General features: G+C 40.2%; 2 protein-coding genes and 1 non-coding gene across 3 annotated transcripts; 2 read left to right on the plus strand and 1 right to left on the minus strand.

The window, feature by feature from the left end:
• Positions 1-1621: 1621 nt before the first annotated feature.
• LOC148351580 (uncharacterized) lies at positions 1622-5596 on the minus strand. The gene is made up of 6 exons (XM_088354962.1): positions 5031-5596; positions 4241-4353; positions 2523-2589; positions 2345-2424; positions 2199-2287; positions 1622-2127 (listed from the first exon to the last, which is right to left on the minus strand). Exons 1-6 carry the CDS (start codon positions 5505-5507, stop codon positions 1673-1675), a joined length of 1281 nt encoding a protein of 426 aa, XP_088211088.1. The 5' UTR covers positions 5508-5596; the 3' UTR covers positions 1622-1672.
• Positions 5597-5780: 184 nt separating this feature from the next.
• Positions 5781-5854, plus strand: trnai-aau (transfer RNA isoleucine (anticodon AAU)). The gene has a single exon. It is a non-coding gene; the product is annotated as a tRNA-Ile (tRNA).
• Positions 5855-20552: 14698 nt separating this feature from the next.
• Positions 20553-25476, plus strand: LOC148351582 (protein L-Myc-1b-like). Its single transcript, XM_088354644.1, has 3 exons — positions 20553-20754; positions 20920-21455; positions 24375-25476. Exons 2-3 carry the CDS (start codon positions 20981-20983, stop codon positions 24920-24922), a joined length of 1023 nt encoding a protein of 340 aa, XP_088210770.1. The 5' UTR covers positions 20553-20754; positions 20920-20980; the 3' UTR covers positions 24923-25476.
• The last annotated feature ends 597 nt before the right edge of the window (positions 25477-26073 follow it).

Here is a 26073-nt window from a genome sequence, read left to right on the forward strand (position 1 = left end):
GTAAGGTTTAGAATTATATAGAAACAATTACCTGACAGTTTCAACTGTTTTTCTCAACATTAAACAAAAGTTACAGGCCAGCACGGCAGTGTGTGTGCAGCACAGTTTTGAGGTCATGAGATCAAACCTTTCTGTGTGGAGTTTGCATGTTCTCCTCGTGCCTGCCTGGGTTTCCTCCAGGCGCTCAAGTTTCCTCCTACATCCCAAAAAGATGCATATCCGGTTAATTGGCCGGTCTGAATTGTCCCTCGGTATGAATGAGCAAGTGAGTTGTCAGTCTTCACGTGCTCTGCGACTGGCTGGCAACCAGTTCAGAGTGTCCCCTGCCAGCTGCCAGAGTATAACAAGAATGGGCTCCAGCACCCCCGCGACCCTACTGAGGATAAGCGGTGCACATAATGGATGGATAAACAAAGGTTTAAAATATTGTAAAAATACTAATGAAACGTAAAGGCATATTTTTCAATCCTTGTGTAAAAATTGCAACAAATTCATTGGACCTTTAACTCACTAGTTATTGAAAACTAGACAGAGATGTTTTGTTCGGAGTATCTGTTAAATGGTCCGGGCCGCTGACAATAGGTTGGCAGGCCAGAAACGGCCCATGGGCTGTACTTTGAAGATTCCTGTAATAGTTTGTAAAATTCTCTTCCCCCTTCAAAAATAACTTACACTGGCTGAAGTAATATGTCCAATCACAACATTTTATGTTAAAGGGACAGTGTGTGATATTTAGTATTTATTGTGGTACAAAAACCCCGTCATTCCGTAATGAAATACAACATTGATTGTAATATTGTGCAAAAATACATGAATCGTCATACCAATGGTAATTTTTATGACATTCATAGGTTGAGAAATTTGTATTTCTTTTACATAACAGAATCCATACCCAGTAGTCATCGCCTTATTTATCTGGTATCTTGCTGTTACGCTGTGCTCATTTGGCACTGGTTTTCGTTCTTATTAGACAAGACCGTGCCATCCAGTGGTCAAATCTTACACAATGTATGTTTAAAGGTGCACTGTAATATTTGCCTACTAGAGGTCTCTGTATCTTTTAGCAGACCTGGAAACGAGTGCTACAAAGCGCAAGGAAGAACAAAAACAACAGACTCAAATTGCACCATTTTTCGCCAAGCCTTTCATAGGGTTTTTGTTTTTTTTGGTGGTGCACAATCATGTCATTTCCCTCTAAGTAAGTGCTTCAATTATTTTCTGTCACGAGTTCGAAAAGCCCCTATGCTGTATTTTCCTCTGCGCCTGTATGCCGTTCGGGGCAGAGGAAGTGCCGGAAAGGGACATTGTGCTCATCTCTGCGAGTTTGTTTGTGTAGCACAAACATGGTGAAAGTAAGAAAAGGCCTGTTTCGAGTAAAGTCCAAACACCAACCCAAACCCCAAGACTGATGAAAAAATAAGTAATTAGAGCACATCTATGAAATGCACATACTCTCATGCGCATCATGAATAAGCTGAGGCTGCAATAATGACATAAGCCAGGAGATGGTGCCAGTGAGTCAAAAAGTTCCAAATTCAGTACAGCTCATTTAAAGATATAGGTTGCAATTCTGAATATTATCAGCAGCACTTCATCTTCAGAAACTGAAAAAAATAGCCTATAATTGCAGGTAAAATTTTATTGAGACAGCATTGTGAAGACTGGTGTAATATTAAGTCCATGTAAAAAACCAGGTGGACAATTGCTCCGGGGTCCTCTCATTATTGTGTACATCAGAGGTTTTCGTCCCTGGAGCGGATGGAGTCACTATCAAAATATTCGGGGTTTTTTGGAGATGTGATGCTAAACTAGCATCTTGTTTATCTTCTTGGGCAACATTTATGGCACCTGTCGCTTTTTTCTCAACTTCTCCTGATCCATCATTCGTCAATGCTCTCAAATCTCTCTCTACAGACTTCTTTATCTTTTCTTTTATGATCATACTTTTTCCTCCATAAGTCTTCGTTCCATAGTCTTCTCCGTCATTCCTGAGTGCATCTGAGGTTTGCCGCAAAATGTTGTGGTTTTGCACGTTAGGCATGAAGTTGTTGAGTCTCCCGATATGAACCCGGGCTTGCTCTACAACAGGCGGCTGATCTGAAACCAGCATGCTACCCCTTACAGAACCTTTGCAAAAGTGTTGAGTAAAAATATTAACTTTTAAGAAATTTCAACGGGGGGATGAAGAAAATGTATACCTTCTGAACTTGTTCTCTTGGACTTGGTGCTCACACACAACGAATCACAGCAATTGCAAATGGAGTCATCTCCTGAAAGTGCCATCCACCTTGAAAATATACCATTTGTTAAAAAAACTGTTTAAGACCAAAGCTTAAAGACTCACCTGTTCTCGCTAAACGTGCAGGATTTCTGCGCTGGGCCAGGCTCTTCTGACGATGCAAATAATGTGCAGGAAACGCTGATCTGAGCACAGACAACATCATACCTGTCATAACTTTTATGGTCCTCCTTTATATGTTATTTTGATTATTTCGAATTATGTTCTGGAATTCTTTTGAAACAAACTCTTTGCGCACAAGGGCGGTGGTCCAGGTGGGCTTGACAACAAGCTGGCGGGCATGAAGGTACCTGGTAATGATTGCATAAGAACAATAAGAGTAAGATTTTAACTGTTGGGCATGTTAAAGAAGTATTAAGTTATAGTTCCTATAGTTACTACTACTTCTTCCAAGTTAGTAATTGAATTACTCTATCATAAAAGTAAGTAGTTACCAGGGAAAGTAACTATCTCTGTTACTTGGAAAATATATACTACATTTCAGATTTTCTAAGCAGTATTTGAGTCAGTTAAATTGAGAAGAACAGACAGGAAGTTGTGTTAACTTTCATATAAATACCATCAACCGGTCAGCTTGCTTCCACCTACGCTCCAACCGTCTCCTTCCCTCGGTCACCCCCCCACACCACCGCCATCCGCGTCCATAGCCTTGTCTCCTCATTCCTCTATTAATGCAATTCTCTCCTTTACGGTTTACCTCAAAAGTCCCTCCATAAACTTCAGCTGCTCCATAACTTTGATGCACGCATCATCACCAAAACCCTCTCTTGCCTTACATCACCCCCTGTCCTTCAGCAACTCCATTGGCTCCCAATCGACTACAAAATCCTCCTCTACACCTACATGGCCAGTCACAAACTTGCCCCCTACCTCTACGACATCCTTCACATTGTCACCCCACACCCTCAGATCGTCCTCCTCTCTCCATCTTACTTTACCCATTGCCCGTCTTAGCTGTGTGGGGAGCAGAGCTGTCAGCCGCTCTGCCCCCCCAGCTCTGGAACTCATTGCCGCCTGACCTCCAGAATTCCGCCACCCTGTCCACTTTCAGATCTGGACTCAAAACCCACCTCTCCGGACTTGCCTTTTCATGATCATCTGCCTCACATACCACCCCCTATTAACTCCACTGTGTATTTATTTGCTGTTTATTACTTGCTTGTTTTATTCTTGCTTGGTACTCTATGTACGGCACCATTGGGTGTCCTGACAGGCGCTTTGAAATATGATGAATTATTATTATTGTTATTACCTTGCAATATTCATTGCACCTAACCAGCAACAGATTCAGCCTACAGTTGAAGTGCAACAAATATAAACGGTAATTAGTAAAACAAAAATTGGCAGTAAACAAAGTAAGTTTAATAAATTAAATGAAAAAATACAAGGAAAAAAGATAAAATATTTTTTTATACAAACACATTAACACTGAAAACACAGGAATTAAAATATTTATAAATCTACATAAAAAGACATAATAAAAAATTTTTAAAACCTTTTTTATGCTCAACTGTTGATTGGTGGGGAGCCGGCTCCCTTCAGTCAATTCCAAGAGCTGGCTCATAAAGACTTTGTTCGTGAACACCACGACTTGGTTGCAGCTGCATGATAACATTTTCAGATATAGTGCTCACATTTTTTTTTGCGTCTCATTCGCTTTTTCTTTTGGCGCATTAGAGAATCTACATTTGTAATCGCTATCTAACTGTATAGTAGTCACTATTCAGACATGATTCCAAAAGACGTGACGTAAACAACTCTGAGGAGAGGGGAAAGCTGTTTGTGGATTCTGGGGGTACAATGCCATTGGTGTTCTGCAGCCAAAGTAACGCAACGGTTTTGAGGAAACAGTAACTGCGTTGTAACCGCCGAAAAATAATTAGTTTGATTACCCAGTTACGTAACGTTACAAATTTAAGTAATATTGTCACAGTTTCGTACCTTTGGTAGCGACATTCAATGTCGACGTCAATCGGATTCGCATCACTTTGAAATGTCATGTTTGAAGGCTCATAATGGAGAGTGTACTTGTAAATGAGGAAGTCGCGCGTTACCTGCAAAGAATGGCGTAATTTGGGAGACAGACAAGCATTATAAATCATGCAGAGACAGAGACCCCTCGCTACTTTGCGCTTCAGTTATCGCTGGTTCACTCCTTTACAAAAACAAAACAACGGATGCTTCCCGCACCATTGAAGAAACAGATTTAAACCAAATGGTCATTGAATTTTTTTGAATCATTTTAAAAATTTAATTTAAAAAAACGACAAATGCCAGCACCGCTCTCGCAATATCCCCCTTGTTGCCTGCCCGCCGGCTCGGAAAAGGAGGGTGGGATTCCTTGAATAGGGGCAGGCAAGATTCATGCCGGTTGCCCAGTACCCCTTGATTCGAGATCTCTGATGCCAATTCATATCATACTGTATTCATACTAAATTGTTACCAGACACCTGCTCTGCCTTCCTGTGCATCTCGCTGAGAATTTGTGTCCAGCACCTTCATTGTGCTGCTAAATTGATGCATCTCTCTCACTCATTCGCCACTCAGAAAACAATCAAAACCTCGACTAATTTAAAATACGTACCAAGTCTCAATTTGTCTCTTTCGCTCATCTGGTGAGTCGAAAAGTACGCGTTAATGAAGGTCACCCCCCCCAAAAAAAACTCAAAGTGCTTTTCGGGGGTGGTTCTGGTCCCCGTTAACCGCGAAAACCAAGGGATCGCTGTATTACCTCTTGCCGGTAGCTGCAGGCGATCAGGGGATAACTGAAGAGGAGATCTCCAGAAGGTCTCAAGACTCCGTTGCTCATGCAACCAGAGCCCAGCCGGAGTTCCGATTCTTCGGCACCAAATCCGTAAAAAAACTTCTTGACCCGGACGACCAAATCGAACGCTGAGCAGGTCACAGAGACGTCCTGCAAGCGGTGCGAACCTACCCGCGTGTTTCCCCGTGCAGAAAACACTCGAGTGGGTTTGCTCAATAGAATTGAGGGGTGTTCGGCGGTGTCCAGTTTAGTCAACGTTTCCTTCGAGCCGTTGGTGTCCGTTTGGCAGAAACCGAGGTTTAAAACGAATAAAGCGGTTAATAAAATATTTTTTCTCGTCATGTTTATGAACTTGGGTCTTTTCCTCTCCAGATGCGCAGAAAATAACTCACGGTTACGGCTGAAGGTCATTAGAGGTGATGAGTTGTCACCTAGGGACCACATTAAAGAAAATTATTCTCCCTTATGTTTTCTGGATACAATTATTTTAAAGATTGGTCAATTCCTTAATGGTTTACTACAGATTTTTATTTTCAAGATAGCTTCATGTACAAGAACAAACGTGGATACGTTAAAGTTTATATAAAGCGATTTTGCTTTCACAACAACAGTAGGCTTCGAAGTTGCACAATCAAATGGCAGGGCAGATTACAGTAGTGTATAACCGCCTTGGTCTGTCAGAAGATTCTATAACCCTGTTGACACCTAATCGACATCGGCCGGTTAGCTCAGTTGGTTAGAGCGTGGTGCTAATAACGCCAAGGTCGCGGGTTCGATCCCCGTACGGGCCACTTCTTTTCGCATTTTTGAGTTCTTGTGGTTGTTTTTCCTCTACAGCAGGGGTCGGGGAGCTTTTTGATCCGAAGAGCCATAATACAGTAGCATCATATTATGAAAACCATACCATAGATTTTAAGACAAATTTCACCCAAATCGCCAGACCTACTTTCCAGATTAATTCTCATTTTCAGTGCATTCTTTTCACTGTGTAACATCAAATGATTTAATAACATTTATAAGAATAAAGCCTAATTCCCATATCAACAAATATACCAATGGGGTGATAGTGGAAGGTAATAAATGAAAGATAAGGATGCTGAAGGATTTTATACATTGGACTATAAAGGATTTTATACGATTGAGTGTGTCTTTATTCAATGAGCAGTGAAAGTTCAGGGCACCCTGGTAGGAAATATTGTTTACAGGAATGACGGGAACGGGGCGTAAGACTGATAAGATAATCAGCACATCCAGACGCGGAAAGGCCCTGATGACGGAAGAGCAGGCATTGTTTTGAGAAACGCTCTCCGTTGTTTTGAGGAACCACAGACATCGGGACGCTCTTCTCTGAGATTGTGAAACTCACGTTGGGCTTCCGTGGCACGCCCATGGGAGGAGCCGAGACGCCATCTTGCAGAGGGACGTGTGCCGAGAGAAGAAAGCTAGAGGACTTGAGAAGAAGGCTTCCCAGAGACTCCAACGACACTAATTCGGCCATTTTCGATGGAGTACACTTAGTTAAATTGCTAAGGAAATTAAATCTGCCCCCGTGTGAAAATGTCGGCTTTCTTTTTCATCTTTTCCAACAACAAACGAGCGCGCATAAATTGTTGAGTGAATGTAGGTTGTGTTTGGTTAATGGAGTCAGATAACTAATTCCAACAATTTGGTAAACGGTACATTTTGATATTTAATTCCCAACAATGCCAACCACCGTTAAACCCAAAGAGAAAGAACAATTAGACCACTTTAAACTTGTCTCCCTGCCTCAAATACTTAAAATCGTTGAGGCTCATTTCAAACAAAAGTAAAGTTTTAGCAGTGCACGGGCAATAAGATTAGACTACATCAGATCAAACTATTAGGCTGGGCCTACTAAAGCTGAGAGTATGTACTTTACTGCCCTCTAATGACCGGAGTGAGCATTTGGTTTACTTTTATTTTAAAATTTACAACCTTTAATAAAAATGACCCAGAGACGCACTTCTTTTTTGACTCTACCTCGGAAATTTCTGGCGGGCCGGATTAAATCATCCAACGGGCTGGGGCTGGCCCCCGGTCCATATGTTTGCCTGCTCTATGACAGGGTGACAGTATCTTATTTTGCCAGTCGAATTCTTAAAAAACGAAAGTGATTTTTTTAATCTACTGTTGCAAGAGCCGGCCAAAGGCATAAGCGACTTAAGCAGCTGCTTAGGGCCCCACAACCACTAGGGGGCCCCCAAGAGTGGGTAACTTTTTTGGTGCCAACATTGTCACTTGTGTGTTCACTCAAAAATACTACAAAAATAAAAAAACAATACAAAAAACTACAAAATAACTACCGGTACTAAATAAAACTAAATATCAAATACAGTGCTTATAAACAGGGACTTCATATATTATTTTGCTTTCATTCTGAAAATAAAAAAATAGTATAGAATTACTGCAAAAATACTACTACAGTAATACTCTATTACAAAATACTACTACAGAATTATTTACTCCAAAAATATTACAAAAAGACAACTACAGTATATTACAAAAATACTAAAGAAATATGACAAAAATAATACTATGGAAATACTACAGAAGTGTTTAAAAAATACTACTTAAATACTGCTGTGAAAATACATCAATTATTCTTCCACTGAAATACTAAAAAATACCAGTGCATTATACTATAATACAAAAAAACTACGAGAGAATTATTACAACAAAATACTAAAACAAGAGATTCCCAACAGAAATACTGCAAATTACATCTATAGCAATACTACAATTTTTTTCCCATCACAAAAATACTACAAAAATAAAACTACAGTAACACTGTACGTAAGAAATACTACAGAAATACTATACATATACAAAATACATCCTTAGATGAAAATTCTACAAAACACAAGAGATAGTACCAAAAAAACAAAAAAAATAATTCTACAGTAATACCACAAAAATACTATAATCATAAAACTACTGCAATAATACAAAAATATGTCAAAAAACTACAGGTATACAACAAAAAAACGACTTCTGAAATACAACAAAAGTACGACAGAAATACTAAAACAATTCTGCTATGGAAATACTACATTAAAATAATTCAGAAATACTAGAAAAATAGTACAAAATAAAACTGCAGTAGGGGCAGCACGGCGGCGCAGTGGTTAGCGCATGTGCGGCACAGTTCATGTCCTGGGAATCTTCTGCGTGGGTTCAAATCCAGCTCCAGACTTCCTGTGCGGAGTTTGTATGTTCTCCCCGTGCTTGCGTGGGTTTCCTCCGGGCACTCCGGTTTCCTCCCACATTCCAAAAACATGCATTTCAGGTGGATTGGCCGGTCTAAATTGTCCCTAGGTGTGAATGAGCGAGTGAGTTGTCTGTCCCTGTGTGCCCTGCGATTGGCTGGCAACCAGTTCAGGGTGTCCCCTGCCCACTGCCCGATGATTGCTGGGATGGGCTCTAGCACCCCCGCGACCCTACTGAGGATAAGCGGTGTAGCTAATGAGATGAGATGAGAAAACTGCAGTAACACTACAAATAACTGTAAACTCCTACCCCATCTTGTAATTCTACACGTTGACCACTAGATGGTAGCACACTACAATAAAGAATTAATATATGTAGCCAACGCAAGAGGATACTGAAAACATAAGATGTGACTGGTTTTAAATACAGGAGCCGAGTTTGGCTTTTTTGCTGATAAGCTTGACAAAGAAACCTGCTTTAAAGTGATAATTACCGTAATTTCAACACTATGAACCCACCGGATTATAAGGTGCACGCCCTATAATAGTCTTGTGTAAAAATATATTTCCACATACAGTGGCTTGCGAAACTATTTAGCCCCTTGAACTTTGTGACCTTATGCCACATTTCAGAAAATATATAAAAATGTAATTTCTTGTGAAGAATCAACAATAACTGGGACACAATCATGAAGAGGAACACACTTTATTGGATATTTTAAACTTTTTTAACAAATAAAAAACGAAAAAGTGGGTGTGCAAAATGATTTAGCCCCATTGAGTGAATACTTTGTAACGCCACCTTTTGCTGTGATTACAGCTGCAAGTCGCTTGCGGTATATCTCTATCAGTTTTGCACATCGAGAAACTGATATTTTTGCCCATTCCTCCCTGCAAAACAGCTCGAGCTCTGTGAGGTTGGATAGAAAGCGTTTGTGAACAGCAGTCTTCAGGTCTTTCCACGGATTCTCAATTGGATTGAGGTCTGGACTTTGACTTGGCCATTCTAACACCTTGATATGTTTGTTGGTGACCCATTACATTGTAGGTTTTGCTTTATGTTTTGGATCATTGTCTTGTTGGAAGACAAATCTCCGTCCCAGTCTCAGGTCTTTTGCGGACTCCAGCAGGTTTTCTTCCAGAATCGTCCTGTATTTGGCTCCATCCATCTTCCCATCAATTTTATCTTCCCTGCCCCTGCTAAAGAAAAGCAGGCCCAAACCATGATGCTGCCACCACCATGTTTGACTGTGGGGATGGTGTGTTGAGGGTGATGAGCTGTGCTGCTTTTACGCCAAACATAACGTCTTACATTGTTGTCAAAAAGTTTGATTTTGGTCTCATATGACCAGAGCACCTTCTTCCACATGTTTGGTGTGTCTCCCAAGTGGCTTGTGGCAAACTTTAAACAACACTTTTCATTGATACTTTTAAGAAATGGTTTCCTTCTTGACAATCTTCCATAAAGGCTAGATTTGTGTAATATACGACTGATCGTTTGCCTATGGACATGTTCTCCCACCTCAGCTGTAGACCCCTGCAGTTCATCCAGGGTGATTATGGGCCTCTTGGCTGCATCTCTGATCAGTTTTCTCCTTGTATGAGCTGAAAGTTTAGGGGGACGGCCCGATCTTGGTATATTTGCAGTGGTCTGATACTCCTTCCATTTCAATATTATTGCTTGCACAGTGCTCCTTGGGATGTCTAAAGCATGGGAAATCGTTTTGTATCCAAATCCAGCTTTAAACTTCTCCTCAACAGTATCTCGGACCTGCCTGGTGTGTTCCTCATTCTTCATGATGCCCTCTGCGCTTTAAACAGACCTCTGAGACTATCACTGTGCAGGTGCCTTTATACAGAAACTTGACAGAGTTTGCTGCACTGAAAGTAAAGGGAATGAATCATTTTGCACACCCACGTTTTCGTTTTTTATTTGTTAAAAAAGTTTAAAATATCCAATAAAGTGTGTTCCACTTCATGATTGTGTCCCACTAATTGTTGATTCTTCACAAGAAATTACAGTTTCATATATTGATGTTTGAAGTCTGAAATGTGGCAAAAGGTCACAAAGTTCAAGGGCGCCAAATAGTTTTGCAAGCCATTGTATTTCATATATATATATATATATATATATATATATATATATATATATATATATATATATATATATATATATATATATATATATATATATATATATATATATATATATATATATATATATATATATATATAAAATCTCATTGCATACAATGTTTCACACTGTTGATATCAATGAAAATAAAAACAATTCAATTCAATTTAAATCAACCAACGCATGAAGTAGAGGTAAGATGGAGCCTAAAAAAAATGCAGCCAGACCCGACCTGGGCCTATGGGTATTAAAGCCCGACCAATTAACTTGATTTCAGGGACCAAGCCAGAAGCAAACTCGAATTTTCCTATTTTATTTGCGACTCGGGAGGAGCGTGCTCGCCACTGAGCGAGAACTGGGGATGGAATCCATTGCACGGATCCTGAACAAAGAAAAAGAAACAAAGAATGATGTTGGGTGGATTATTAACAAAAAAAAAAAAAAATCATGTCAGTGAGAGAGAAGCTTGGGCCGGGCCGAACGTAACGTTTGACATTATAGACCACGGGTGTCAAACATGCAGCCCGCGGGCCAGATCAGGCCCGCTAAGGGATTGAATCCGGCCGGCGAGACAACACTCAGAGAAGCGCAAGAGAAAAACAAGCTGCAGGTTGAAATATGTCAACTTGATGTTGCCAAAGCCAGGTGCCTCGAACCAAGACACTGTACTTGTATTTATTTCTCTCTCTCTCTCTCTCTCCCTCTTTCTTTTCCACCCCATTCCTCCCACTCTGTTTCTGTCTCTTTCACTCTCTGTGTCTTTTAACCTCTTTTGCTCTAACTTCCTTTTTTCCTTTTCTCTCTTTTCTCTATCTCTCTTCACACGCTTCGCGCTTTCTTTTCTCTTTTCTCTCCTTCTGTCTTTCTATTTCTCTTTGAATTTCTTTCTTCCTTCCCTTTCTTTTCCCCCTCTTTCATGACTTTTTATCTTTTGTTTCTCACGCTCTCTCCCTCTCTCTCTTTTTCTTTCTTTGTCCCGCCCTCTCTCCTTTTCCCTCCTTTCTCTTCTTATTTCTGTATCTCTCTTTTTCTTTCTCTTTAATCTACTAGTCCGGCCACCGACAGAATGTTTGTTCTATCGTGTGGCCCCCGAGTTAAAATGAGTTTGACACCCCTGTTTTAGACCGACTAGGCTTGGGCCTATGATTTCACCACTGGCATGAGGATACTGTAAGCAAGTAAAAAGTTACGGCTTGGATTTAAAAAAAAGACAGGAACCAGCTTTGATTGTTATACTGATAAAATTGACCAACATCCCTGCTAAAAAGTGCTAACTTACACATGTAATAAAAAAAAACTGCTTTAGAAAGGCAAATAAATAAATAAACAACCCATATGTCATTTTTGTCAGGTAAAGATGTCACCCGGCCTGTTTCACTCTATTCCTTTCGGGGTGCGCCCGAGCGGGGGCGTTTTGTACCTCTCGGGGGAGCAATAAAACGTGTGTGAATGAATAATTCAGGTTTTCTGGATGTTCCCTGCTTGACTGGACCCATTTGAAACCTGCTCGGGGACGGGATGTAAGGGTCGAAGGTTAAAGTGCGTGTCACGGAGGTCGTGGGGAAAAGGAGGAGGTGACATCCAAGAATCTAAATTCCCTCACTGCCGACTTCGGAATACTCGCAGGGTCATGCGACTAACATCGGTCCTCCAACAAGGTTCGGCCCACCCCCCTTTTCCTTTCTTAAGCATCCCCACACATATGTTACTATAACAATAAAAGACAATGGGGTCCACTTGATGTTAAAATGGGGGTGAAGGAGGGAGGAGGCTATTGTTTGTGTTAACAATTGTCAGCCCTCCAAAGCCTCTGCTGAAGGAAAGATAAAAACGGAAAGATTGATCATTTTGGGGCTCCCGTTCAACCGGGGTGACCATTTTTTCGTTTCCTTAAAAAATAAAATAAGGAGAAAACTTAACCCAGAGATGCATCGATAACACTCTACACTCACCAGATTTATTCATCTATTTATTTTACTGTGTGAGTGCTACCTCTATAAACTAAAAGAGGAAGTTAAGCTAAAATCCTGGAGCTGGTGTGGTTGCTGTCGTGCGGGGTTTCTCAACTGGTGGGTCAGGACCCAAGTGTGGGTGAAGTCAAGTCAATTCATGTTTATTTGTATTGCTCTTAATCTTGTTAGGGAAAAAACTATATTACAAATGTACACCATTTATCAAATTGTTCGAATTAGTTATCTGACTCCATTAACCAAACACAAACTTCATTCTCCTAACAATGCATGCTCGTTTCTTTATTTAGGGAAAATATTGACAAGAGACAGGCATTTCCACACAGGGGCAGATTTATTTCCTTAAAGTATTTAACTAAATTAATTCCATCGAAATTAGCCAAATTATTGTCGAATCACTCTAATTAATCTTCGTCGAGCCTCCCTCTCATTCTCCGATCTGATCTCCCATCTTCCGTCTTCTTTTCACAAGTCGGGGCGTCGGCCCCTCCCCCATGGGCAGGCCAGGAACTCCCCACATGACCCCCACCCAGTCGCCACCTCGTCTGACCGGTGCGTCACGAACGCCCCTCCCATGGGGCGGGTCAGGTGCCAGCTTCACCACCTCCTCGCCGAAAGGCGCCGCCACGTGTAAAAAACTCACACCAACAAAGTTTATCTGAACACTTCTCCAAACAATGTCTGCTTTCCCGGGTCACAGGCTCCTCCGGCATCAGCCCTTGTCCCCTTATCAAAACTCCCCAGCACGCGCGACCTGTCATCGAACTTCAGCCTCCTCTGTGAAAAATCTTCATTGCATTCAATAACTGTAATTTGTAAAAAAATTGGATTTCAGGTTCGGAGCTTTGGGGGTGGTTAACACCCAGAGTGTCTGGCTGGTTGAATATGCACTTGTTTTACTTTAAGTGATTTAGGATCATTCAACACTGTTCAGGAGTGTCACTTTCCATTTGTGAGGGGAAAAAAAAAAAAAAAAAAAAAAAAATACCTATATGGTGCTGGAACCCATCCCAGCTGTCTTCGGGCAGTGGGCAGGAGACACCCTGAACAAAGACAGACAACTCACTCGCTCATTCACACCCAGGGACAATTTGAACCGGCCAATTAACCTGAAATGCATGTTTTTGAATGTGGGAGGAAACCGGAGTGCCCGGAGGAAACTCACGCAAGCACAGGGAGAACATGGCAACTCCACACAGGAAAGTTCGATCTCATCACCTCATAACTGTGCCGCATACAAGCTAATCACTGCTCCGCCGGCCATATTGCTGCTCCAGGTACCCACAGAAAAGAACTTCAGGGAAAGAAGAAGAAAAATTGGTGCTGTTCTTCATTTTGCTCATGTTGAGGTTTTTGAGTTTTTCCTTGCCCTCATGTGGGTTTTAGATCAGGGAATGATTTCATAATAATCTGTAGTTTGCAATAATCTGTGGTCTGTGTAGTCCTTTGAGACTCCTTGTGATTAAGAGCTACACAAATAAACATGATTCGACTTGAATTGACTTTGGTCTCTTTAGGTCTTTATAGTTTGTTTTCTTACTTGTTAAAACATTTCTTGGGACAATTTGGGATTTAATTCTCTTTTTGTTGTTGCCAAATCAAACTGTGAAAAAATACATGCTATTGCATAAAACTGTGATAGTCTTGATCTCCTTTCTCTTCAAAGTCTTTTATATTACATGTTTTTTACCTTGGAGTCCCGTTGCATACCATATTTCCCAACGTTGATATCAATGACAATAAAGACAATTCAATTCAAATGTGTTTGATCACTTGTTTTTACTTTCATGAAATGATACTATTATCAAAAAATACGCACTGTCGCTTTGGGGGTCTGTTTCCTTACTTTAGTTGTTTAAAAATTCACAGTATTATCTTTTATAAAGAGTTTTCAAAGGTATTACGTTTCTAATTTTTACATCACAAAAGCCTGGCACTGAAACCGATAGGTAATTGCTGGCAATTAGATGAGGGTGTGTTTGTTTCTCTTTTATTTGATTTGCTGTATTACATCCGTCTGTTGTTGGAAGTGTTGCACTTGATTTGGTTTAAGGTTTGGACACCTCTGCCTTAACCACTAGGGGCGCCATTTCCTGTGGTGTGTCTTGGGCAAGTACAGCCTGGTGACGCCCATCCCTCTCCAGGCTAACAAATGTTTCAGTGGTATTATTCTTGAGTGATTTTACTTTAATCTTAGTAACACACTTCGGCGCTGCGCCTTAGCGCCACGTATACTTCAGCCGAAGTGTGTACTTTGGCGCTGCACTTCGGGGCAGCGTGTACTTCGCCACCAAAGTGCACACTTGATTTGAGGGACCGAACCTGAAGTAAACACAAAGCTGCGCCTCAGAGCTGCATTTCAGCGTCGCGTGTACTTCCGTTTTTTAAGGCACTTTGGTGCCAAAGTACACGCGCCGCTGAAATGCAGCTTCGGGTTTACTTCAGGCCTGGTCCCTCAAATTAAATTAATCGGTCAGGTTCGGGCTTTTATACTTGCGGGTCGGGTCGGGCTGGATTTTTCACCCTCGATGACACCTCTAGTTAGTGGCATCGTACTCACTTGTTAGTTTGTTACTATGTTCTTTGCATTTTCCATTTCTGGTTTCTGTCTTTGTTTCTGATTTGGACTTTGTCAAGTTTGGTTTTGTTTGGACATTTTGTTGTTTTCTGAACAGTCGTTTGTCACTTAGTACCTCCTATTGTTAAACACCCTCTTTTTGAGCACTCATGCTTCCCCCTCCTTGGATCCATTACCCCCAACACTTAACAATATGGCGATCTTACAGAAGTTTAAAAAGGTCGGCTTCTATGTGAGCATACCATATATGGTCATCTGTAACTAGATAGTTACTTTCAGAGTGAGGCGCTACTTTTTTGGGGTCAATAACCTGAGGGGATTAGTTTTTAAAAAGTAACCACTAACTCTAATGACTGTTTTTCAGCAACACCGATGACAATAAAGACAATTCCACTTTTCAAGAGCCTCGCAAATCTGGTACTTTAGTCCGGCACGCTATAATGTGCCACGCTGATCAATATTGCTGTGTTGAAGTGTTGTCTGGCCACCAGACGTTATTGAACTTTGACCCTGAAGCGATTAAGGCGTGAAAAGCGTCCGTGGAAGCAAATGAAATATTGGTCTGTATTTGCTTCAGATATTAAAGACCGTACCCTACCCCCAAACCAATGGTTCACAGCTCCATCTCTACTGTCGGTATCGTATTCAAACAGGCTCCAGTGTACCCAACCCGCTGAGAAGTATTAGTATGGAAATGAAATAGCCACTCACTGCCTTGAATGATTTGCGTTGTCATTATCATACAAATGGTGAGACCTTTACTCTATTTACCAATACAATAAGGTTAAACGAGTTCCCCCATTTGCCTAAGTATCTGAACAGCAGCAGGTCATTTGCGCAAATCAAAAAGAAAACTGAGTCGAATCGGAGCCGCGCCTCTCTTTAAGGGGACCGGTAGTTTGTGTAGGACAACATCGTCAGTCGGGGTCACATTTAAGGGGCGTAGTGAGACGAAAAGCCATGCATACATGTTTAGAAGATTAGGATTAATCATGTTCTGATACTCAAACCGATACTGACAACCAAATCCCCCTAAAGCAGGGGTGTCCAAAGTTTTCAGAAAGCGGGCAAGGTTTGGTAAACTATTCAGCCTGGCATTCTTCGAACAGTCTTTAATAATTTCCCCCTCAGTGAAAGGTTCGCAGTGCTTGGCGATGGCTGTCGCGACCTCATAGCTCGCCTTTGTAGTATTCTCATTTGACTCACAAAGTATCGTGAAAAAGCAGTCTAGTTAGACTTTGTAGAATCCCTTGCAGTTCCTTGGTGCTTTCTCAAAAGCGTTTAACAATGGAAACCTTTATGGTTTCTGTAGGAGGGCAAACATGACACAAATGTTCCTGATGTTTTCTTATTAGTATAGATCTATACATTAGATAAATACAGTATGTGTTGCCTCCACAAAAGGGTTATTTAAAGCTTTTTATTTGTTTGCGGCTAAAAATTGTATTTTTATTTTTGGTCCAATGTGGCTCTTTTAACATTTTGGATTGCCCACTTCTGCTTTAAATAGTAAATGGACAGCATTTATGGAGCGCTTCCAAAGTCACTGAAGACCGCCCAAAGTGCTTTACAATACATTTCACACTTTACCCATTCACTCACACACCGATAGCGGACCCGGCCATGCAAGGCACATACCTGCATGAGACAATACAGATACATATAGCGTTCAATTATTACACAGTGTACCTTTAAGTAAAATAATGACAACAATTGTTAAATTTGGGTTTCATTTTGTCATGTTTTTTGAAAATATTTGGCAGTTTTGAAGGATTTCATTGGTTGTACGCAAATTCACTTCCAGTAGCCCTGATAAGCAGGTAGGCATCTAGCATGGCTGTCGCCGCTATTGGTGTGTGTGTAAATGGATAAGTGTAAAAAAGACTGAAAAGCGCTTTGGGAGGTCTTCGGTGACTTGAAAAGCGCTATATAGATGCAGATCATTCACCATTTGTCTTAATTTAGCGCTACCTTTTACGGTTTCGCTTTAAATAAAGAGACTTTAATCCTTGTTTTGACCGTCTTTGTACTCTTTTATGCACTTTACGCCAATTCACTTTCAGCTAACAACATTTAACGCCACCTTTGTGTTTATTCTTTGATACAAAGAGCCTTTAACCATGGAGACGATGGTCATCATACTGTATTATGAAGCTAACATTGAATTGCGAATAAAAACACTTTTTTCTATTGTTGGGACCAATCCAGCAAAAACCAGAACATTTAAAGTTAAATTAAATATTTTTGGATGATTAAGTGGCGATAGAGGGAACATTATCGATCCAATCCAAGTACAGGGTAGTAGCAATCAATTATGATCTGGAACCCTTCACTTGTTGGGTTAGCCTATTACGAGTAATATAGTGAGAAATTTTAGGCACTTTATATATTTTTTATTAAAAAAACTACAATGCAACTTTTCAAGTGACAGAGTGACTCAGTCAAAAATTTAGGTGTCATATTTGACCCCGATCTGTCCTTTCAAACACACGTGAAGAATATTACTAGAACAGCTTTCTTCGATCTTCGCAACATTACTATAATTTGTCCTATGTTGTCTCAGTCCGGTGCGGTGATTATAATTCCACGTTTGTTACTTCCCGTCTTGATTACTGTAATGCACTACTCCCCGGTCTCCCGAAGTCCAAAATCAAGAGCCTTCAGCTGGTACAAAATGCTGCAGCGAGGCTTTTAACTAAGACAAGAAAGTTTAATCACATTACCCCGATTTTACCTAACCTGCATTGGCTTTCTGTTTGCTTAAGATGTGATTTTAAGGTTCTGTTGGTATTATACAAAATCATGTATGGACTTGCTCCCTCATATCTTTCAGATTTAATTTCCCCCTATGTTCTGGTCCAGAGCCTTTGCTCTGAAAACGCTGGTCTACTAGTGATCCCAAGAGCCAAGGAAGAGATCCGCAGGTTCGAGAGCGTTCTCCATCCGGGCTCCGGTGCTGTGGAACGCTCTTCCCCCTGAGATTCGATCTGCAACCTCAGTGGAAATGTTTAAATCTAAGCTTAAAACACACTTCTGTTCTATAGCTTATGAATAACCTATAGTTTATGTTGATAATATGTGTATTATTTGCCCTCATGTTGGTTTTAGATGAGGGGATGGTGTCACAATGGTCTGTAGTTTACAATAGTCTTTGATCTGTGCAGCCATTTGAGACTCTTTATGATATACAAATAAACATGACTTGACTTGACTTGACTTAAAGGGACATTGTGTATTTTTTAGCGCCCCTTAATGTTAAAATACTTAAATGGGTTGTCTTTTAAGAGTTTCCAGAACAGTGGAAGTCTGATATTGAGACTTTTTGATTGTAAATGTCATGTATGATCTTTGAAGAATTGAACCCTCAGCCCTTGAGTTGGCTTACAATTACGATGAACATAGCAGAATGATTTTAGGCACTATTTTCTCTTGAATAACTACAATGCAAACTTTAAAGGGACAGTGAGTTTCAAGAACAGTGGAATGTTATTAATCACGGATCCCTTTTTAGTGGTAAACCTGATTTGACCCCACCGCACACAAACCTGAGTTCCAGCGACCCTTTAGGTGAATTGAGTTCATCTTTTATGTTTTTGCTTTAATACAAAGAGCCTTTAACCGTCGTGTTGACAATATCTGGACTTTCTTATGCGATTCACATGGAATTGTAAATAAAAACATTAATTTTATTGTTGGGACCACTCTAGCGAAAGCCTTAACATTTAAAGTTAAATAAAATATAACTTAGGGGATTTTTTTCGATAAGGCAACACAGTACAAAGAATTTAGGTACAATTGCATTTATTAAATAATCACAATCTAAACTTTAAAGGGACGATGTGTATTATTTAGCACCCCTTAGTGGTTACAAACTAAAATGGGTTGTCTTTTAAGAGTTTCAAGAACAGTGGAATGTTATTAATTACCGGTACCTTTTTTAAGTGGTAAACCTGATTTGACCCCACCTCACCCAGACCCGAGTTCGAGCGCCCTTTAAGTAAATTAAGTCCATCTTTTATGTTTTTGCTTTGATATAAAGAGCCTTGAACCGTCGTGTTGACCATCTTTGAACTTTACTATGCAATTTACAAGGAATTGTACATAAATACATTTTATTTTTTCTTTTGTTGGGACCAATCCAGCAAAAGCCAAAATATTAAAGTTAAATAAGATATAATGTTTTCCAAGTGGCAATAGAGGAAACTTTGATGTTGATCTGATCAACGTAAATACAGGATAGTATCGATCGATTCCGATCTGATACCTATACTTTTTGCTTGAAAATGTCATAATCTTTGAATAATTGAGTTAGCTTCTAGTTACAGATAAACACAGTGAAAATATTTTAGGCCGGTTCTTTAGAAATTAGATAACTACCATGCAAACTTTAAAGGGACGGGGTGTATTATAAAAGTTTCAAGAACAGTATAATTTTATTGATTACTTTGGTCCAGTGGTAAAACCGAAAAAGAAAATGGCATCAGCAAGTAGAATATTTTGAAGTGAAAGACACCACCTTCAAAGTCTTTATAGCGTGTCTACCCTGGTGTGCCATGTCTAATCTTGTTGCTTGACACATACCAGTCAACCTGTACGTTTTTGCCGTACAAAGTACGTTTATTATGCATTTTAAGACGTGTACGACATACAAGAAAATCAGTACGGAATAACGCAAATTGGTCAATTATGGGTACCATCCAGTATACACCGACTATGACGAAACGGCAAATCAATCAAGTCAAACGAGTTAGCCGCGGTAGCCTCTATCTCTGTATCATTTTTATTTTCATTGCAAACGAAGCGAGCGGTTTGATGCTACTGTGCGCATGCATCTGCCGCCTCGGATTTCATGTGGTAGTTATGAAGTGAAAGGAAGTCAGTCTCTTTTTAGAGAACCGTCTTTTTCGGCTCAACTCATTAAAGAGAGCCGGCTCTCGAACGGCTCACTTGCTTTGATGCGTTAAAATACGAATCATTAAGTTAAGAAAAAAAGGAAGTATAAAAGGAGAAAATAAAAAAGACGGGTTTGTGTTTATCCCTTTAATCAGTATATTACCAGCAATAATTTAATGCAGAAAATGAATTAATAATTTGAATAAGAAAATGTATTATTCTACTTAATTACATTTTCATGTATTTTTTCCTTCTACAGTGAACGTCCAAGCTACTTCATTTTTTAACTTTTTTTATAATAAACCTCATTCATGTCAAGCAACTCAGTATCTCACAACAAAATGTTAATTAACAATATGTATGATATATATTTGAAAAAAAATATGGTGTAAGGTTATTTTGTATTTTGTAAGGGAAAATACGACAGTTTGTAAGGACATGGAGCTGTGGAGGTTGACAGGTATGAGGTAATAAAAATACACAAAACAGATTTCCAAATGGACTTAATTTAAAAAAAATATAGAATATTTTTTATTTGTGGGCACTTTATCAAAGAGCCTTTCATCGAGTTTCTTCAGGGGTGGAGTCAGAAGGAACAGTTGTCTCCGCCCCCTGCCTTTTTATGCAAATGAGAAGGCTTACCCGGATGCGGGAGCCGTTCTGCAGTAGACGCTTGCGTGGCCCCGCCCTGATCGTCTGTGGCGATTATAACAAGATTCGGACTGGCGCGAAAATCGCACTGCGGGGCGGAACCGCAACCGGATACTTTGAGCCAACATTTCGGCGACAAACTCCAACAAAGAGAGACCGAAAACAACGGCGTGCATTCTAATTTGCACACATTCGGGTTGGGATCCGTGGACTCGTGTGAGCGCAGTTTTTCAAACCGGTAAGTGTTTTCGTGGCTGCTTTTTGCAGAAGTTTGATCGAGGTCCGGTTCCTTCGAGTTTCAATGGTGTTGTTTCAAATCCGAATTTAATGTATTTCGTAAAGCGTTATGTAAGCACTTCAAAGTAAATACCACGTGGAGGCTAACTTGTATGTTCCGTTAAAGGTACAAAGGGATTAAAGCGCCGTAAAGGATTTTTGCCCCCCTCCCCTCCTCCAGCTTTAAAATGGAGTTTGACTGTTACCAGCAATATTTTTTCGATGACTTGGATACTGAAGAGGATTTCTACAATTCGACCGCACCGAGTGAGGACATTTGGAAAAAGTTCGAGCTTTTGCCCACACCTCCCATGACGCCCACCCGGGACGATGAAACGGTCTGGTTGTCCCGGGTTCTGGTTCCGGACGAGGAGTGCGAGAGTGAGGGGCTTCTGCGGAACTTGAGCTCCATCATTATCCGGGACTGCATGTGGAGCAGTTTTTCAGCCAGCAAACAGCTGGAGAAGGTGATTCACGGCCGCCAGGCGACCCCGCCTGAACCCTCTGTGCCACCCCCGGTTAAAGCGCAATGCGTCTCTCCGGCCGCCCACCACCCCGTCTCGGCTGTGGACTGTGTTGACCCCGCCGCTGTCCTCGCGTACCCGGCAGCAGGCTGCAGGAGGACTGCTTCGTCTGGTTCCGACTCTCCGAGCGATTCTTCCGGTAAGGGTCGAATAGAACACAAAATAATTAGAGATTAGACTTGGCACTCGTGAGTGAAGATGTAAGAAAGACTTTCTTTATGATGTCCTTAAAGAGTTGAAAGTTAGATACCTTCTCTTTGAAGTATGTGTTGCCCAACTTGGTTCAAAGAGATTTACTTTTAGCAGAGCTGTTTGGGGTGGAACACATTAGGTTCTAGGAATGGGGACTTGGCAAGTGCTGGAGAGTGCATCATCAACTTTGTTTGTTTGTTTTTATATGCAAGTGTAGATAAGACCTGCTCACTAAAACACAAAAATGGCATCAATCGATAAAATCCCTTTAAATAATCATTACAAATGTAACCAACGGTTTATCAGATTTTAACTTAGTAGGGATGCCTCCTTTGATGTCCTCAAAATTATTCTCTTTTAAGTATGTGTTAACTACGCCCAACAGAGTTCAAAGACACTTCACCTATATCCTTTTATCTCAATTTCAGTAGAGCTGTTTGGGGTGTAACACATTAGGTTCAAGGAATGGGGGCTTGACTGAGTGAAGTCCTGCAGGTTTTTGTTTGTATGCGTAGCATGGAAATGGTGAAAGTGGGAAAATGCCAAGCAATCATGTATGTAATAATGTAGTCACTTCAAACCAGGAGATGCAGACCGAGTCCGTACAGCTCCTTTTTAAGAGGAAAACGATCAGACTGTCGGAAGAATTAAAAAAATATTTACCATGTAATTCTCTGGCACTATGATAGTGCTCCGTAGCATTTCCATTTAGCTGTATAATAGAAAAAAATGTATGTTAATGAAGAATAAAATAGCAACTAATATTTGTGTTATAACGATTTGAATAAAAACATAAATTGTGTTTATCGTCATGTCAATGTGGTGAAACATTGTATGCAACAGTATCGGGGTAAACATGTCATAAAGACCATAAAGAGGTAAAGAAGATAAAGGTTTGACAGAAAAATAGGCAACAACATAGTGCTTGGAGACTGCATCACTTGTAGCGATGGCCTGGTTTTAAGGGACATGCAATGGATGAAAGAGGTGAGTCCAAATAGTGACATCTAACGGTAAAATATTACATTGCGTCCTTCTAAATGGGGAGTCTCAAGCTCAATCTACTTTGGGGACGCAGGAACTCGAGTCTGGTTGAGGTTTGGTCGAATATTCAAATATTTTATGGCAAATTGAGAATAAAATCTGTAATATGAGTTACATGATTTGACAAAGCAAATTTTTCCTATATTTTAAATAATTACTATGCGGATAAGAAAAATAGGTTTTCAATAATTTTTAGCTGCAGGCATTTTATAGTGTCAATATTTTTTCAACAATTTAAGTGTTTTCAGCTCCGTATAAATATTATTGGTTTATTATAAATAATTTTGTCACCGACATTGGGGAAAAAACCCTGAATGAGCAAGTGTATTTCCATAGTTTGCGTTGCTATATTCTGCAATGGGAAAGTTGTTTTACAGTGTGATCTTTTTTTCTTCCTTTTTTCTGCAATCCCATTTAAAACACACTGTCAAAGGCTCTGACTTTTCTCCATTCAATGAATGCCCCGAGGCTGCGTGGGGGAAGTGTTGATGTGCTTGCTTGGTTGTGGAATGCACTTCCCGTTGCCACCTCATTTAGATTTTGATTATTGAGCATTTCCTTAGCTTTGTCTATAAATGCAACAAAGATGAGCTTATTAAGTTGAGATATTACTGATGTAATTTATGACATTTGTCTAGGGGGGATGATGTTGACTGTATGCAAATCACGTGAAGTGCTGTATTCCCAAATCGTCCTACTGCATTAAGTTTAGAGCTTAGTAGACTCTCTGAGGAGAGAAGATATCAATGGATTTTGAACTAGCAAGGAGACCACAGGAGCCCAAACCTCCAAGAATTTCCTGTTAAGGCCTTCCCCCGAACCTATTTTTTATAAATCTCCTGGGTTACAAAAACACATCTGCCCTAAAGGATGCAGTAGTCAAAGAACAGCATCATGATTGGCTGAAAGTGACAATGATTGTTGTTCATATTAGGCAAAACCATGAACAATAATGATCAAAATAACGCAATTGCATTCTATGCGATATCCTTTCTAGGCTTCCAATATAAAAAAGAATAAACTAGTTTACTTTTTAAACTCATTTATTAACCCCCCTAGATTATAGTTGTAAACCCATCTTTTTGTACGTAGTATAAGAAACTCTTGGTCTCTTATCACTATTGGCAAGGGATGGGTGAGCTTAAGATCAGCCGCATGGGCTCTGCATTTATTTGCACAGGTTGTGATTGTTAGGGCTTCTAAATTTTTGTCAGCAAAATAAGAATTTTGTTTTTTTCTCACTTCTGCATAAATGTTGATAACAATTTATGATCTAATGTATATTTAAGCCAAATTGGCTGAGCTGGGTGGATTTTAGAGATCTGAGGAGATGATATTTGAGGTGAGGAGTGGGGTATGATTGAATGAATAGGGCATTTGAGGTGTTACGTTTGAATTAAAACCACAGTAACTCGTGCAGGGATGGTTATTGTATTTTTTTCGCGAGTAATGTACATTCGATTTGATCTTCTTATCACACTTTTTTTCATGGTGGCAGAGACTAATGTTAGAGTCTTAAAAGATAAACGCAAAAAAGCACAACGGAGAAACTCTGGTGCATCTGATGAATCTGCCTCTGAAGGACATGAACTTAAAACACTTGAGTTTTATGTTGGTATTGTGTTTACAGTTGTCAATAAAAAGCGGCATGGCCGCATGTGTTCAACAAGGGTTGTCACTTTTCAATGCCTAGTTTGATCTGGGGAAGTTGGCACACCATTTCACTAATTTAGTATTTTGTCCAAAACCTTTCTCGCCTTTCTTAAAATCCCAATCCGTTTTTGTGCCTTAATTTCACACTAAAATGTTGTTTGACTTGCAGATGATGCTGATGATGACGATGAGGAGGAAATCGACGTTGTCACAGTGGAGAGCAAAAACAACCCATCGAGTGGCCGCAAGCCTGTGGCGTTAACGGTGCGTGCGGATCCCTGCCCAAAACGCTTCCACGCATCAGTCCACCGGCAGCAGCACAACTACGCAGCCCCATCCCCCGATACGGACGAGGACGAAGAGCCCGAAGACAGGTCCGCGACCCGAAGCAAACGTGCCTGCCTGGCGCCCGGCTACCCGGCGTCCCCTTCAGGGAGCTCCTTGAACTCTGACCCAGAGGACTTAGACCGCAGAAAGACCCACAACTACATGGAGAGAAAGAGGAGGAACGACCTGAGATCCAGGTTCCTGGCACTCCGAGATCAGATCCCGGGCCTGGAGGCCAGCAAAACCCCAAAGGTGGCCATCTTAAACCGGGCCACGGAATACCTGAAGGAGCTCCATGACAGGGAGAAACGTCAGTTGCGGGAGTGCAAACGCTTAAAAGTCCAGCAGCAGCATCTCCTGCGAAAGTTGGCCATGCTCAAAAGGTCTTGAATTTCCAGAAAGGAACCTTTTGTCACTTTTTTTGCAGCGTTGGTGTTTTATGTACCATTTTGGAAGTGTTTTTTTATTTTTAAGTTGTTGCCTCAAGCCTGTTGTGGAAGACTGTTCCTCCTGTTTTGCACATAAGTTAGGAAAATCCAGAAGATGGTGTATTGAATGTTTTTAAGATTTAAGGGACCCCAAAGTGTGACTGGAGCTCAGAGGACTTCATTCCATAAGTTGCACATATGAGGCAAGTGAGTTATTTTTCTTGTTTTGTTTTTTTGTAATGAAATAATAAATTTATTGCTCCGGTTGTAAGGGCACGACAAACATTGTTCTGAGCTTTACTCTTTTTGATTTCGCCAGCAGGCGTCAAGGAGCTTCTATTTTGTTTAAGAAAATGATGAGTTCAAAAAAGGCAAAAAAAAGTTTGATATGTTGCACTGCTGTACTTTATATTCACACGTCACTTTGTGAAGGCAATGCATCTCTTGGTTTTGGTTCATTTGGAAAGCATGTTCATTCCTGGCAAGATTAAATTTTTATACCTTGTTTGAAGGAAATGGTCTGTCTGTTTGTCCTTGAGATTCGCCCTTGAATAGCGAATCTGCAAAAGTGCTGCTAGCGTCCATCCAGCAAGTGGATACACTTTCCTATTATAAACGCCGTCCATCAAATGTTTAGAAATTAATTCCTAGCACAAGATTCATGGAATTTTTAAGCTTGAACTGTCGCGGCGCCTCAAGTGATGGTAACAGTATAGTTTTTCCTAATCATTTAGTGGGTAACATAAGTTATTCATCTTGATCACTAATCCTGCTTTATTTTTGATTTTCCTACATTTCAAACCGCTTCATCCTAATTTTTTTTTTTTTTAATAAAATATTGCTTAGAATAAGCAAATATCTGCTTTTTTTACTCAAAAGGTGTTTATTTCATTTATTTTACTATTTTGGAGTGGAATCTATTTAGAGGAGCGTGTGTGTAATTCAGTGCCTCCTTCAGTGGTACAAATACGTAATTTATTTAACAAAAAAAATCATGATTTTAAATAATAAGGGAAAAAATTAAACAATCATATATATATAATATATATAATTTAGAATGTATTTGCAATAATGAGGCTCACATTGACAGTCATCTTGCTGCTCCAGATTCCT

The sequence above is a fragment of the Urocampus carinirostris genome, chromosome 15 (assembly GCF_059441175.1).
Source record: "Urocampus carinirostris isolate Australia breed hairy pipefish chromosome 15, RoL_Ucar_1.0, whole genome shotgun sequence".
Classification (NCBI taxonomy): domain Eukaryota; kingdom Metazoa; phylum Chordata; class Actinopteri; order Syngnathiformes; family Syngnathidae; genus Urocampus; species Urocampus carinirostris.